General features: G+C 36.8%; 1 protein-coding gene across 1 annotated transcript in view; it reads right to left on the bottom strand.

Annotated features, from left to right (window-relative positions):
- Window positions 1–15899, bottom strand: part of LOC120540210 (voltage-dependent calcium channel subunit alpha-2/delta-4-like) — a 619956-nt gene that overhangs the window by 485564 nt on the left and 118493 nt on the right. The window contains exons 18-21 of the mRNA XM_039770774.1: window positions 14553–14614; window positions 7699–7766; window positions 7209–7254; window positions 2369–2466 (exon numbers count right to left, since the gene is read on the bottom strand). Coding sequence (XP_039626708.1) covers window positions 2369–2466; window positions 7209–7254; window positions 7699–7766; window positions 14553–14614 — 274 coding nt within the window. The remainder of the gene's footprint in view (window positions 1–2368; window positions 2467–7208; window positions 7255–7698; window positions 7767–14552; window positions 14615–15899) is intronic.

The following is a 15899-nucleotide window of genomic DNA, read 5'->3' as shown; positions in this document are numbered from 1 at the left end:
CCTTTAGCCATTTGTAGGAGCTTTTAGATGGTAGATTTTAAATCACTGTGCACCATCATTTATTGGAAAGACCTAGTTATCTTGTTGCTATCTGCAGAAACTGGAAGAACAGATTCATTAATGCACAGAAAGGGGCACAAAAGCATTACTCAGAAGTGCAAAGTGGAATATCATATATTACAAAAACTTAGAGACTGAAAGCAAGATAAAACCAGAAATGAGTTTGGGCATGCAAAGTTTAGTTGAGACACAAAGTATTAGGCAAGGTCAACATCTCATAGTAAAGTAAAAAGGTTTAAATATTTTAAATGTCAATATTAAATATTTAAATATTAACAGATTAACTGGGCAAACTAAATACTTTTTTTAAATTATGTTTTTAATTAACACTGCTCTCTTTTATATTTAAATGACTCTCTTGTTCCTTTAGTCTAGTTGGAACAGGCTCAGAACCTAAATGCCTACTGCCTTCTACACTTTTTTTCACAAATCAAGTTGGAGGTAGCCATTGGTGGTCACCCTGTGGTACACTACAATTACAGCCAGAAACAGTGCCCTCCATAATGTTGGGACAAAGACACATTTTTCCTTGATTTACCCCGCTCCTTCACAATTAAAATTTACAGATCAAAAAATTCACACATGATTAAACAGCATACTGCAGACATTCATTACATACGTTTTGTATATGGTCCCCTATTTTAGGGCACCATAATGTTTGGCATAACATATTTTTCTGTTTCCTCAGGTGTGTTTCATTGATTCATAAGATACTTCGGCTACCCCTACTCTTTGGAGAAATAGTGGCAATTGTTCAACATGAGGACAAGAACTGTGCAATATGAAACTCAAAGAAGCCATTATGGGGCAGTAAAACAAGAATGAAACCATTAGAGACATTGTTAAAACCATGGGATTACCTAAATCAACTGTCTGGAATATCATTAATGCAGCAAGAATGCACTGGTGAGCACAGTAATTGCAAAGAAACAAGTAGGCGAAGGAAGACCTGTTCTGCTGCTGACTGAAGAATCCTCATTATAGTTAAAATAATTCCCCAAATGCCTGTCCGACAGATCAGAAACAGTCTTCAGGAGGTAGATGTGTGTGTGTCAGAGACAACTATCTGCAGAGGACTTCATGAACAGAAATACAGAAGCCACATTGTAAGATGCAAACGACTAGTTAGCCACATGGCCAGATTACAGGTACTTAAAAGAGCCTGCAGAATTCAGGAAAAAGGTATTGTGGACAGATGACACAAAGATGAACCAGCAATAGAATGATGCAAAGAGCCTCACATATATGGTGTCCATAGGCAGTGGCACACTTCTCTTCACTGATGATGTAGCTGCTGGCAGTAGTGGCACAATGAATTTTAAGGTGTACAGAAACATTTGATCTACTCAAGTTCCAGTAAATGTCTCAAAACTCAGTGGACAGCATTTCATTCTACAACAAAATAATGATCCAAACATACCGCTAAGATTTTCAAAATTAAAATGTAAAAAGGCTAAGACAGACACCCAATTAAAATCCAACTGAGCATGCCTTCCATATACTGAAGAGAAAACATAAGGGGACAAGCCCCTGAAACAAGCTGGAACAGAAGATGGCTGCATTAGAGGCTTGGCAGAGCATCACCAGAGAAGATCCTCGGCACCTGATGATGTCTACAAATCGCATTCTTCAAGCTGTCCTTGCGTGCAAGGGATAAGCGACAAAATCCTAAATAAGACTGCTTTAATGTACTTGAAATGTCCCAAATAATATGGCCTCCTGAAATGGAGGGACCATGTAGAAAAAGTGTTGTCATTTCTACATGCTGTGAATGAAATGTATGCAAAACCTCTTAAATTAAAGACTGTAAAGTGCATTTTAGGCAAATCTGAAATTGTTTCATTTGTAATTTTAACTTGTGGACCAGAGGGGGTAAATCAATGAAAATTGTGTCTTTGTCCCAAACATTATGGAGGGCTCTGTACTTTGATTTTTTTCTTTAATACTTCATGAAGTGGGTTTAAATTTTATGCTAGGTTTAAATTATTGATGTGTTGACTTTCCTTGCCTTTCACAACTAAGATCAGAGACTGCATCTTAAGTCATCTATTCACTCAACAGCATTATAATAACTTCAGTAACTTCATGAATGGTGTTTTATTCCACAGACCTCATTTAATTTACTATTTTACCTTGCTGTCAGGTTATAAAATGCAAAACAATTAACACAAATAATTGCATTCGTCTAGAATTAATTTGTTTAAATTTGTAATTTATTTTAATCTAAATTAATAGATTAGCTGTCAACGTAATGCTATGTAAATTTGCTCTACATGTTATTACTTTAGGTACAAATATATATACTCACATTCCAGGTCAGGCTCTTGTCCTGTAAGGTATCTTGATACAGCTTCCATTTGTGAGAGCTTTCGATGATCAGGATCGATGTCAGTCACACAGTAAATCCTGCAACAAGTGATACTATTTACTTTATTTTCCCAGGAAGAAAACACATCAAGCACTGAAATGCTGAAACTTAATCAAAAGTGATCAGTTCCTCTACTAAAATTAAGTGAAACCAGAAGTATAACCCTTTCTACCAAGCTGACATCAATCAGACCAGTCTCTCTGCTGAGTAACAATAACAAGATCCTGGAGAAGGTATTAGCAAAACTATAACGAAAGTGCTTCCTTCTATAATGTTACAAGAGGAGAGGAATGAAGGTAAGTGGAATGGTGAGGATGCAAGGAGTACAGTTGGCAAAAGTGAATGAGTTTAAATATTTGGGATCAACAGTACAGAGTAATGGGGATTGTGGAAGAGGTGAAAAAGAATGTGCAGGTAGGGTGGAATGGGTGGAGAAGAGTGACAGGAGTAATTTGTGACAGACGGATATCAGCAAGAGTGACAGGGAAGGTCTACAGGACATAAGTGAGACCAGCTATGTTATATGGGTTGGAGACGGTGAGACTGACCAGAAAGCAGGAGACACAGCTGGAGGTAGCAGAGTTAAAGATGCTAAGAATTGCACTGGGTGTGATGAGGATGGATAGGATTAGAAATGAGTACATTAGAGGGTCAGCTCAAGTTGGACGGTTGGGAGGCAAAGTCAGAGAGGTGAGATTGCATTGGTTTGGACTTGTGTTGAGGAGAGATGCTGGGTATACTGGGAGAAGGATATTAAGGATAGAGCTGCCAGGCAAGAGGAAGGCGAAAGAGAAGGTTTATGGATGTGGTGAGAGAGGACATGCAGGTTCTGGGTGTAACGGAAGAAGATGCAGAGGACAGAAAGATATGGAAGAAGATGACCTGCTGTGGCAACTCTTAACAGGAGAAGCCAACAGAAGAAGAAGAAGATTGATTGACTTTTGCTCCAGTTTGATTCTGTCAGAGATAACCCAATAACAGACAGGTGAACCTGGGAATGAAGCTGATTAATTGTTGGAGTGAAATAACCCATTAAACAGGTGCAGGAGCACTGAATTCTACAAGTATTAAGATTTGTAGTACATTCTATAAGCCCATGGAGATTCAAGAATACAAGTGAATACTTTTTTGGAGAGAATAAGTACTTCTTCAAAAGGAACTTGGAAATGGGAACACGTTCAGAACACACTTGCTGTTATACCCAATAGGTGTTATGAACTCAAGAGTTCTGAAGCATAACAAGTCCCAAAATAGCTCAAAATGCCCACTAGAGGAGGAAACTGTCATAGAAGAACCTTTGTAAATAAAAGATTTCTTTTACAAAAAAATCTGGAATAATCAAAGCTCCCAAAGAATACCAAAGGCAAATGGAGTTGTAATTCAAGGAAAACAATGCCCCAAAACAAAAATCCAAACACTAATAGAAAAACAGAGCACAGAGATGAAAAATCCAATACATCACAAGAAGAACAATAACGACAAACACTAGAGAAACTCACCACCATCATGAGTGCATTCAGAATGAACTGCAAGGGACTGTTGGTTTTCATCTGCCTTTATAGACCTAAGGTTAGACCCTTAATGGTAATGGGCAGGTGGCCCAGAACCTTGGAGACCCGTCCACAAAACACAAGGTACAAAAGAGAAGTTGCATAGACGTAAAGAAACTAAATAATGTTAAAATAAAAAACAGGTATTTGAACCCCAGTCAGGGGAGGAATCCTAAAAGAAACATGATTATGGGAGACCAGCGCAATTGTACCCAATGTGTATTTATTATATTAAAAGATATTTTAAATTGCCTATAACAGTGGACAAATACAACTAAGAGCATTATGTTATGATTTGTCATTTTTAACTCAAATCGCCCATTTTTGGGCTAAACTATTATTCAGTATATGCCTCTGTGTTTCCACATCAGTGTTCTTTTTAAGACTAGTGGTGCTCTGTTTGGTGACAGAGTCTCCATGTGGCACCACCTCTTTTACAAGCTGTACACCTTGACAAACATGAGGTTGAAATGGAAATTTATGAAAACAAAACAGAGTAGGCACGAAAGCTTCCCTAAAAATAAGCTAGGCATTTTTGAGCAACCTGTGCCTTGTCCAGAGGAGAGATGATCACAGTTATTCAATGGATTTTGTTTGCTTACTTAGTTTGAATTTGACAAATGCCTATTAGAAGACTGAAGAAAGAAATGAAATTAAAAATAAATCTTGGGATCCTTGTAGATCCAAGTCCGACTTATCATCCAAGCAGAATACATTCACTTACTGATTGTTTTCTACCTCTTTATATGCATTTTCCAAATTGTAATTAAAATGTAATCATTATCTCAAAAAAAAAACAGATGAATGACACCCTTCAAAATATTTATTAAATTTATTTGCCCAGAAAATTGAAATAATAATAACTAGCCGAAGCCCGCCGTAGCATACGGTGGTGTAAGAATAGGAACGGAAAACGGTGAGAAAGGAATTCAGTATAACAAAGGCTTAGGAAACCACCATCGCAGTATAACGAAAATAGCAAGAATCGAAACCAATGCCAATGGTCGAGAGAGTACCTTCCTGTAGCAAGCTACGGAAAACATAGACATATATAGATAGACGCTGCATTCACTGTGTTGCCCAATCGACACGATAAGTCAGCGCGTCCACCATATTGCAAGTGGTAAAAGTGCCATTTAAACTAATACAGGTAGACGTGGAAACCGGGTTTTCTGATGAAAAAACAATAACGTTTTAAACAGTATCATTTACATACAACAGATTTTGGAGATTCGTTTACATCCATTTATACACTAATAATGGCAATTATTAAATAATAATAATAATTATTATTATTAAATAATTTCTCCCATATAAGTAACATCTCTCGGACTGCTTTCTTCCATCTCCGAAACATTTCTAGACTTCGTCCTGTTCTTACGCAACACAGTACTAAAGTATTGGTTAATGCCCGAGTCACCTCACGTATAGATTACTGTAATGGTATTCTATCTGTCATCCCACAAAAACGTATCCATCGCTTACAATTTATTCAAAATTCTGCTGCCAGGATAATAACCTGCTGTTCTAAATCCACTGAACATATTACACCTATTCTCTCTTAACTTCACTGGCCCACTGTTAACTACAGAATACAATACTAAATACTGCTCTTAACATTTAAAGCTCTCCACAACCACACTGATCTCCTACAGATTGACACTCCTCTCGCTCACTCAGATTCTCATCTGCAGCTCTACTTTCTGTACCACACATCAAACTCTGTGCTATGGGAGCTCGATCGTCTCTCCTGGTGCTCCTCAACTCTTCTCTCTCATATACATCAGCTCGATTCAATAACACATTTCAAAACTACCCTCAAATCTTTTCAAACTGGCATACCAATTGTGAATTTTGCAATGTTACTGGCAGTTATCTTTGCTTGTTTGCTAATTATTGCTGTTTGATCGAGAGCAACAGTGGACACGGAAGTAGGATTAGAGATGGTGGGCGGGACTCTGTCGTGAGTATCCCATGGTCTTAGAGTTGGTGGGCGGGGCTCTTTGAGTTGGCGGACGTGGCTCTCTGTCTTGCATGAGCTCTCTGTCTTGCTGCCCTTTGTTAGAATTGGTGGGCAGGTCTCTGTGAGTTGGCGGGCGTGGATCTCTGTCTTGCGTGCCCTTAGTGAATTATATATATAGACTAGCAAAATACCCGCGCTTCGCAGCGAAGAAGTAGTGTGTTAAAGAAGTTATGAAAAAAAAAGGAAACATTTTAAAAATAACGTAACATGATTGTCAATGTAATTGTTTTGTCACTGTTATGAGTGTTGCTGTCATCAAGGATTTGATTATCATTATTTCTTTCAGTCAGGTTCGTATTTGGAGGACGTGTTGTGTTCAAGTTACATTCCGTGTTTGTCAACCGTTGTAAAGATAACAGGTTTCATTCATCGAAGTGTTCATTACCCAAATCACTACTCGTGAATCTAACATGTTTAACAGGCATTCCTGGTATTAACTTGTGGATTTGCCTGCGAATATTTAGCGGCAGTGTGTCTATGAACTTGTGGAATCCCCTGCGAGTATTTAGCGACAGCGTCTCTATGAAGTTTGTGGATTTGCCTGTGAGTATTTAGCGGCAGCATCTCTATGAAGTTGTGGATTTGCCTGTGAGTATTTAGCGGCAGTGTCTCTATTAAGTTGTGGATTTTTCTGTGAGTATTTGGCGGCAGCTTCACAAAGTTGTTTCCATCTAGCTGCATCAGAAAATGTACCACAACGTCTGACACGCCTCCTTTTTACTGTTTTCTCACAGCTTGGATTGCTACTGACGGACGGCCTTATATGGGCAGGCAGGCAGTCAGTTACGTGAGAGGCGTGGAGATGGGGGACACAATATAGGCAGGCAGCCCACTATATGGGAGGCGTGGTGATTCGGGATGCAACTCCGCCTCACACGGCGACCGAGCTGCAGGCTATGGACATATATATGTACGTAAGTAGGATTCAGTTATGAATCCAAAGAATTTCAAAATTAAACCTGCTTAACTTTTGTAAGTAACCTGTAAGGAATGAGCCTGCCAAATTTCAGCCTTCTACCTACACGGGAAGTTGGAGATTTAGTGATGAGTGAGTCAGTCAGTCAGTCAGTCAGTGAGGGCTTTGCCTTTTATTAGTATAAATAATAATAATAATAATAATAATAATAATCTGTATTGTATCTATATAAATGATTCCTGCTTTGGTCATATTTTCCATGGTCATTTACCTTTCAGTAAGTCAACTTACCATTCATTTGCTAATGACAAATCTGGTTGCATCAAGTCATGCAAGCCTAGAACAAAGTACAGAAAAATATTAAACCTCAATTTTCCTTTCCCACACAAAACAATTGACAAATGTGATTCCAGTAATAAACATATTTTGTAATGACCATTTCATCTTTAAGATGGCCCACTTGTATTTTCCAGCACTATATATTCTCATCTAATTCAGCACATAACTACTGGAATTCCATTGCTGATTCTAGCAATATGTGCACTCAGTAACATTCAATTGCTGCGTTAAGTAAAGGTGAGGTTAGGTTCATAGCTAAGTGCCTTGTAACCGCCTATTAACATAATCCAATTCACCATCTCCTTATCATTCTATTCTATTTGTGTGCTGCACTATACTAGGAGGATTATTGCCCACCTAATTCAGAGAGTCAGCTAATTTGGTATGCTGGATTTTGTGATTGTTCTCCTACTTTATATGAGTGTAGAACCACTTGTCTTACCTTCTTCTATGGAGATATTCCCAAAAAAGATGTATTCACCGTGTCCTCTTGAAAGAACTACCCCCAAGCTAAATGAAGAAGAGCAATGTCTGTTATTCAATTTTTACTACCTCTGTGTACAAGATTGAATCTGCACTTTTACTTTAATAACATTTGTTTTTCCTTTTAAAGGCAAGTCACTGAATCAAATTACATTAGAATTAAAATTAAATAATTTTCAAATAAACAAAACTCTCCAAACTTTAAAGGAATCTTTAGCCTTGCATTTTTGGTAACGTACAATATATTCTCAGATATTTTCAGTTTATTTACTGTAACTGTCATTGCACATACAGTAACTAATTTTCCAGATTTTCAATTTTCTCCCTTATGCCCAAGACGTTGATCGGTGACTATAACTTGGCCCTAGGTGACTAAAAGTGTGTATGTGGGTGAGTAAACCTTGCAATGGACTGGTACCCCTATGAGGGATGATTCCTATCTTGTGCTTGATCTTCCAACCTTCCAGACCTTTGTTTGGATTAAGCATGTGTGGTAAATGATGGATGGTGTCACGTGTACATGGGACATAGCATAAGGGCTTTAGTTAACTGTAATTACCTGCCAAACCAGGGGTTGGCGGTACATTTTAATGCCTTCTCTTCTCCTCCCTTTGCAGAATGAACAACTGACAGCCACTCCATCGCTGATGTCACTTCTGTTGTCCGTACGCCTGGACCCTCCCATTCCTGCCACATTACCACATAACCTGGGAACAGGTCATCTTGTTTCTAGTTTGATCCTGAACTCACGTATGAGAAGACATCTTTGCAATTGTGATTTTTTTTGTTTTTAAAAATCTTCAGTTACATGGGGTCACCCAGGTGGTGCCCCAACACTTTATCTTTGTCAGTCTTTTCTTTAGCCATGACTACCGTACATAAATGTGAATGCAGATTGATTATTACAGTCTTACTTTGCCACAAAAATGTTGTGCTTTATAAACTGACATGGAATAGTTACAAGCGTATCCTTACTTTAATTTAATTTGGAATGGCCAAATTATTTAACCTCAGGAAAAAATACTAAGGATTATGAATATCATATTAGGGTCTGTCTTGGAGAGCAAGGAATGAATGTGGTCACCATTATGGTAAAAAAAAAGTGCTGACAATGAAAAAATCAAAAAATATGAGGGTGGATGACATGGCGATTTTCTCGAATGATATATGTGAGTGATCTGTAGATAGGTGCCACCTGCATTATCTTATAAACCATCTTCACAGTTATAGTAAATACAAGCTGTCATGCATGCACATCAGGGTATCACCCTCGGAGTTCTTCCCAGGTATTTGATACCACCCCAAGCAGAGTGAGGGAGCTGCCACTAACTGCCTTCCTCCACAAAACAGAGAAACCGCACAGTGAGGACAACTGACTCCACCCCCTTCCAGTCCCTGGGCTATAAAAATGCGACCACCAGAAAGGAAGCGTCACTTCTACCTAAAACAACGAGAGCTATGGAACTCTAAGAATATTTCAAGGCAGACCAGAGAGTCTGAATAACTGCAACCACTTTATTTTTATGGCAATTATTTTGTGTCCTTTTAATGTCATTGTGTGTTTATTTTGGTTTGAACTTAGAAGTAAGCAGGGACAGTTAGGTTGACACTCCTAAAATTTCTCTCTTTTCACACCTGTTATTCCCTCAGATCATCACAAAGCATATTCGTAGGTAAATAGAGGATTAATAGCATCTGAAATAAAAATGAAAAATCAGTGTGGCATCACAGAACAGATTATTACATTTTCAGTTTTTTTTTTTCTTATTAGTGATATTTTGGATAACATTAGAATCACAACCATCTGAATATTTCTTAACAATTAGTATCTCACCATTACAAAATGCAAATGCATCATTTGATTGCAAGATATAACTTAACTTATAGACCCAGCTGAGTTATTGCGCTGTGTGCATGCATAAAGAAATTTCTGTTCCATGCGCCAACTAAACGGTAACTCAAATAGATTTTGTTTTTTTAGAGAATTTAGAGAAAATACCTTTTTATTGTGAATTTTGCTCAATAACAAAATGTGTTTGATTAGCATATTAAAACAACACCCTCATTTTACACTGAGATCAGGAACACATTTGCCTGTTATCACTGTGGCAGTCAATGTGTATAAAGAGGGAGATCTCAACTATAGTTAAAGATTTCTGATTACAGAGCTGGATTGTAGGATTGGCAAAATCAGGATTTTTTAAAAAATTTTTGGGATAGTAATAAAATAAAAAATCAAGTTTGTGTTTTAGGAAACAGTGAGTCACACTAGGATTAATGAAGCAAAACTAGAAACGAGCAGATTTAAGGCAGAAAGACTGCAGGCCATTGCGTAGGAGGGTCATGGTCATGCAACACACCATTTTCAAGTAATCTGTCTTATGGGAATAATTAAAATGATCCAAAAAAGATGGACGCATGTGGTTTGATAAAACCTGACAAGTCTACTCATGAAAAAGAAATGGCAGGCTAATAAATCATTTATACGTAAAGTAAAATTTTTTGCCTACATATTTGTTTAAAAAATGTACAATAATAATTTAAAAAATTCCAATAAAGAAAGAATTAGTTTTCCTTATTCATAAAGCAACAGCAAAACACAATTAACTAACCAGGAAAAAAAATCAGTTTTTGAAAGCAGACACAGGTTTTTGATTAAACAAATTTTTTAGACAAAAGTTGCTTGATTTCGTCCTTCAGATCCCACATAAATATATTCTATTAGCTAAAGTCTTGTAGTGCTGTGTGTAGCACTGATACTCAGATACTGGCATTGGCCAATTTTTACATAATTTGTAATGCTGTAAATGCTATATTTCTTTAGTTTGATACATGTTACAAGTTCATATCTGATATTAAATAATTAATTTAAAAGTTTTAAATGGTCCCTTATATATTGATATTTATTGCTCTGTACTTATTTATGGTAATACATTAGGTACTGCAAAAATGTACCTATTACTCATTTATGAGCACATAACTCCGGTTCTTAGATCCTTACACTGGCTTCCAGTTACGTTTAGGGCAGATTTCAAAATCCTCCTTTTAACACATAATTTTTATTTATTTTATTGAAATCACACAGCATTCCATACAAATTGATAAATTTTACAAGAATAGAATTGAAAACAAATCAATCTCCACTCTTGAGAAAGAGGGCATGGGCAGCAGAATAAAACTTAAACCTAGTAAAAATAAATAAACAGATAAATTTATAAGTGAATATAGATGAATGGAGAAGAAAAAAAATATTAGGGAGAGAATCTGCTTCCTCAGTGCTTTAAAAGCTTATTCTAAAATGTTACTGATTAGACCCTGCCAGGTTTTGAAAAATGTCTGCACAGATCCTCTAAGTGAGAATTAGATTTTTTCCAATTTCAAATAATATATAACATCAGTCACCCACTGACTTAAAAGGGGAGAGTTAGGATTCTTCCAGCTAAGCAAGATAAGTCTGCGTGCCAATAGTGTAATAAAGGCAGTTACAGTTTGTCCTTCTCCACTTTAAGCCCATCTTGGAGTACACCAAACACAGCTGTTAATGGGTTAGGAGGGATTGGGACACCAAGGCTATCTGAAAGGCATTTAAAATTTTTGGTACAGAATGATGTTCATTTGGTGCAGGCCCAAAACATGTGACCCAGTGAGGCTGGGACTTGATCGCTGTGTTCACAGGTTGGATCTTGCCCTGGAAACATTTTGGACAGTTTTAAGCGAGACAAATGTGCTCGATATATAATTTTAAGTTGAATAATTGAATGCTTTGCGCATATGGAGCTCGAATGAATTCTCTGCATTGCTACCTTCCACTCCTTTTCTGATATGTTGAGGGAGAAATCCTTTTCCCATTGTCCTCTTGGATCTTTGAAAGGGAGGGACTGTAAAATGGTTTTATAAATTGCAGAATGCTGTTTAATACCTTAAAACTGATCAATATTTACTGTATCTAGCATAGAGGGAGGTGGGAGGTGAGAAAAATTGGACGGGTTCTGTTTAACAAAGTTTCTAATTTGAAGATAGTGAAAGATATGTGTTGCTGGAAAGTTACATTTACAAAGTAATTGTTCGTAGACCATTGTCTATGTATACATCTCTAAGTGATTTAATCCCAAATGTTTTCCAGATATTAAAAACTGCATATGTTTGTGAGGGTTGAAAGAGCTGATTCTCATGCAGAGGTGCCACCGATAAAAGATTCTCTATCTTAAAATGCTTCCTACCTTGGTTCCATATTCTGAGTGAGTGAAGCACTATTGGGTTATTAGTATATTGCATTTATTAGGGCGCAAAGCAAGGAATATAAAGAGAAACTGCACAATTTTATTTCTATTGCAGACCAAGCCTGTATATGTTCATCTATTTGTGTCAATGTCCAGATCTTTATATATTGTTGTATGTTTGTTGCCCAGTAGTAAAATTGAAAGTTACTGTAGGTAGGCCCATGCCACCTTCTGCTTTTGGCCTTTGTAGGGTCGCTCTTTGGATATGTGGATGTTCTGAATTCCAAATAAATGTGGTTATGGTTGAATCTAATTTCTTAAAGAATGATTTATTGATGTATATTGGAATGTTTTGAAATAAAAAGAGAAGCTTAGGGAGGATATTCATCTTAACAATGTTAATTCTTCCAGCTAAAGTGAGATGAAGAGTTGACCATCTATGCAAGTCCTGCTTGATTTCTTCCATACAGACAGCTAAATGTTGTTGATAAAGAGCTTTATGCTTACTTGTGATGTGTACCACTAGATATTTAAACTGATCTGCGATGATAAAAGGGAAGGTGTCCAATCTAATATCGTGTGTTTGAGAATTCACTGGAAAGAGCACACTTTTATTCAAATTAATTCTGAGACCAGAAATCTTTTGAAATTCTGTTAGTGCTGTTAGGACAGCAGGCACAGTATTTTGTGGGTCTGATATATACCGTACCATATCATCTGCATATAGAGAAATTTTCTGTTCTAGTCATTCTCATTCTCTGATAATCCCCTTTATCTCATAAGTATTTTGACAGTGAACTGCCAGTGGCACAATGCCAATTGCAATAGGTAGTGGGGGCATCCTTGTCTAGTACCACCTTCTAGTTTAAAGTAGTCTGAATTAAGTTTGTTAATACAATCTGAAGCTTCTGGATTGGTATATGGTAGTTTGATGCATGCACAAATGTTCGGGCTAAACCCAAATTTCTCTAATGTGGTAAAAAGGTAGCTCCATTCAATCATATTGAATGCTTTATCTGCATCCAAAGATAATATCTCTGGGATGTTTGGCTTTGCAGGCAAGTATATTACATTAAACAGGCATTGAAAATTGGACGCTAAATGTCCGCCTTTAATAAATCCAGTTTGATCTTGTGATATTACTAAAGGCAGTACTTTCTCCATCCCTCTAGCTAGGACTTTGGAGAGTATCTTAACATCATTATTCAGAAGTGAAATTGGTCTGTATGATGCACGTTGTAATACATCCTTATTTTGTTTAGGAAAGACGGTGATTAATGCTTGATGAAAAGTTTGAGGTAGAATTTTATTGTCTTTAGCTTCTGTGAGTGTTGCTAATAGGAGGGGAGCTAGCTGAGTGGAGAACTTCTTATAAAATTTGGCAGGGTAGCCATCGGGGCCTGCTGCTTTCCCACTCTGAAGTAACTTTATAGCATCTTATAATTCTGATATTTCCAACGGTTTATCCAATTCCTCTGCACTAAAAGTATCTATTTGTGGTATCTCTAATGCATCCAGAAATGCATTAAATTGTGTCTTGTTTTCTTTAAACTCATTAGAATATAAGGATTTATAGTAGTATCTAAATGTGTGCATTATATTTTTATGGTCAATGATTATGTCTCTGTTTGTGTTGGTAATTGCTGGGATTGCATTGCGAACATCTTGCTTGTGAATTTGTTGAGCTAAAAGCTTACTAATCTTTAACCTGATTAAAACCAAATGAATGCTTACAGCTTTTGTTCCATTCTTGTAACATGATTGCAAGCTACCAGTGTTCCTAATCTTTCCATCAATAGCTGTCACCAGACAACAACCAAAGCATGGGCCTGCACAGCAACAGGGGTGTTTTTTCTTTCTAGTTTGCTGATTCCATAGGAAGATGCAGTGACTTCCTGCAGAAACGCTGCAAAAAAACTCTTTGTTCCCTGATTTTTATCAGCATTTTATGATTGTTACTATTCATGTCAATGGAGCAAGCATGTAGATGAAACTGCTTGAAAACTGCTGCAAAAAGGAGTTTTCTAAATTGATTCCTGCCAAAATATTTAGACATGAATAGTATCATTGCAAATAAAGGCAAAAAACTTTACATATGGTTTAGGAGCATTCTTGTCTAGCACTAAACACTTAGGTGTAAATGACTACTAAGGAATTGGTGGTTAATTTGTTGTGAGATCAATGAAGAATGAAAATGTTTATTCAACAGACTATTAATAAACTAAGTGCTGATTGAATCCCATCCAAAATATGTAATTCTGTGATTGTGATTCAGAAACACTGTTCTTGCTCAAATGATACAGTACACCTGATTTTGTATCCATGTATTTTTAATTTGTGGCAAATATTTGTAAGTTTATAAGTCATTATTATTCACACTAAATATATATATATATATATATATATATATATATATATATATATTATGAAGAAAAAATGAATTGGGGGTATTATATGTAATAAAGAGTGGAAATAATTTATAAGCATTTACTGCTAAGTAGGCACACACAATAATCAAAAGGCTATATACATTATAAATTATGTAAAGACATGGCCCTGCAATATTTTCTCTAAATACTTTTAATTTACTCACCTGAATGGAGTCTCATTAATCCCAGTATAAAAGTAATCATTTGTGAGGAACAGCACTCTTCTCTAAGAAAAAGGAAAGAAAACGGGAAGTCACTTTAGGAGGAAATGATAAATTCTGGTGTGGTTCAAAGCTATACTTTAGTAGTAGTAGACATTCTTTAGCTGACTTCTAATCATACCGCCTTGTTTTTCACAAGTTTAGAAAATTAGTGACCTTGTTATCTTACATATACTATCCCTGACAAGTTGTGCATTCTGTTAAACTCCTTTTGGTACCACTGTTCAGAGCTGTCTGTAGTTCATATATTGTGCATAAATTTTGACAGTCTCATTGAAAGTCAGTTTCTGACCTCTGTGACTAATTCACACAGGAATGAGCATTTTGACATAGCAGAGATGTACTTAAGTGTGCAAACCAAATTGAAACATTTCATTCATTTAGAATTAGCTATAGACTAGAAAGTGGTGGCCTACCTTTAATGAAGAATAGGGTAGAGCTGACCAGAGTATACAGTAATTGAAATATCATACCATATTGTGCATTTGTCAGTAACAAATTCATAAGAACATAAGCAGGTTATCAAAGAAGAGGAGACCATTTAGTCCACCAAGCTTAGTGAGCTAATGGCTAGGCTGTCCCCAATCTCTTACTTAGGTAACTTTTAAAAGTTTTATAAAAACTCAAAAGTCTGTTCAAAATTTTCAAGTTCATTTCTTTGAAGAAACACGTCCTGTTTTCATGTTAAATGTCCATCCATCCATTATCCAACCCGCTATATCCTAACACAGGGTCACAGGGGTCTGCTGGAGCCATTTCCAGCCAACACAGGGCGCAAGGCAGGAAACAAATCCCGGGCAGGGCGCCAGCCCACTGCAGTCATGTTAAATGTGGTCTTTTTAATTTTTACTGGTGTCCTCAAGTACATAATTTGCCATTTAAGTGAAGCAATTATTTTATGTCTTATGTAATGTGTATTGTTGTGGAATCACACCATGATCCATTCCAGGCTGCACATTTTGCAATGGGCTAAATGCTATTGGTCAGCTGTAAATGTCTGGATTACAAATATCTTAAGAAGCATCTTCCCTAAAGCATTAGCTAAAGGAGAATTCAACTAATTGTTTGTACAGGAACAGGCTGTAAGCAATGTAAAACAGAATGCTACCTGGTGACATTAGCTGAGCTCTCTCTCTTTCTCTCTCACTTAGCCTCCGCCATACTATGCAGCACTCCTACCATACTCCACCTATATAAAGTGCAAGTCCTGTCAACAATGCCAAGTTTACTTTTGTGAAATCACAGCACAATCCATCCCAGGTCACATATTTTGCTCTGTGATAATTGCTG

The sequence above is a fragment of the Polypterus senegalus genome, chromosome 12, assembly GCF_016835505.1.
Source record: "Polypterus senegalus isolate Bchr_013 chromosome 12, ASM1683550v1, whole genome shotgun sequence".
Lineage (NCBI taxonomy): Eukaryota > Metazoa > Chordata > Cladistia > Polypteriformes > Polypteridae > Polypterus > Polypterus senegalus.
This window is presented reverse-complemented; position numbering and strand designations above follow the sequence as displayed.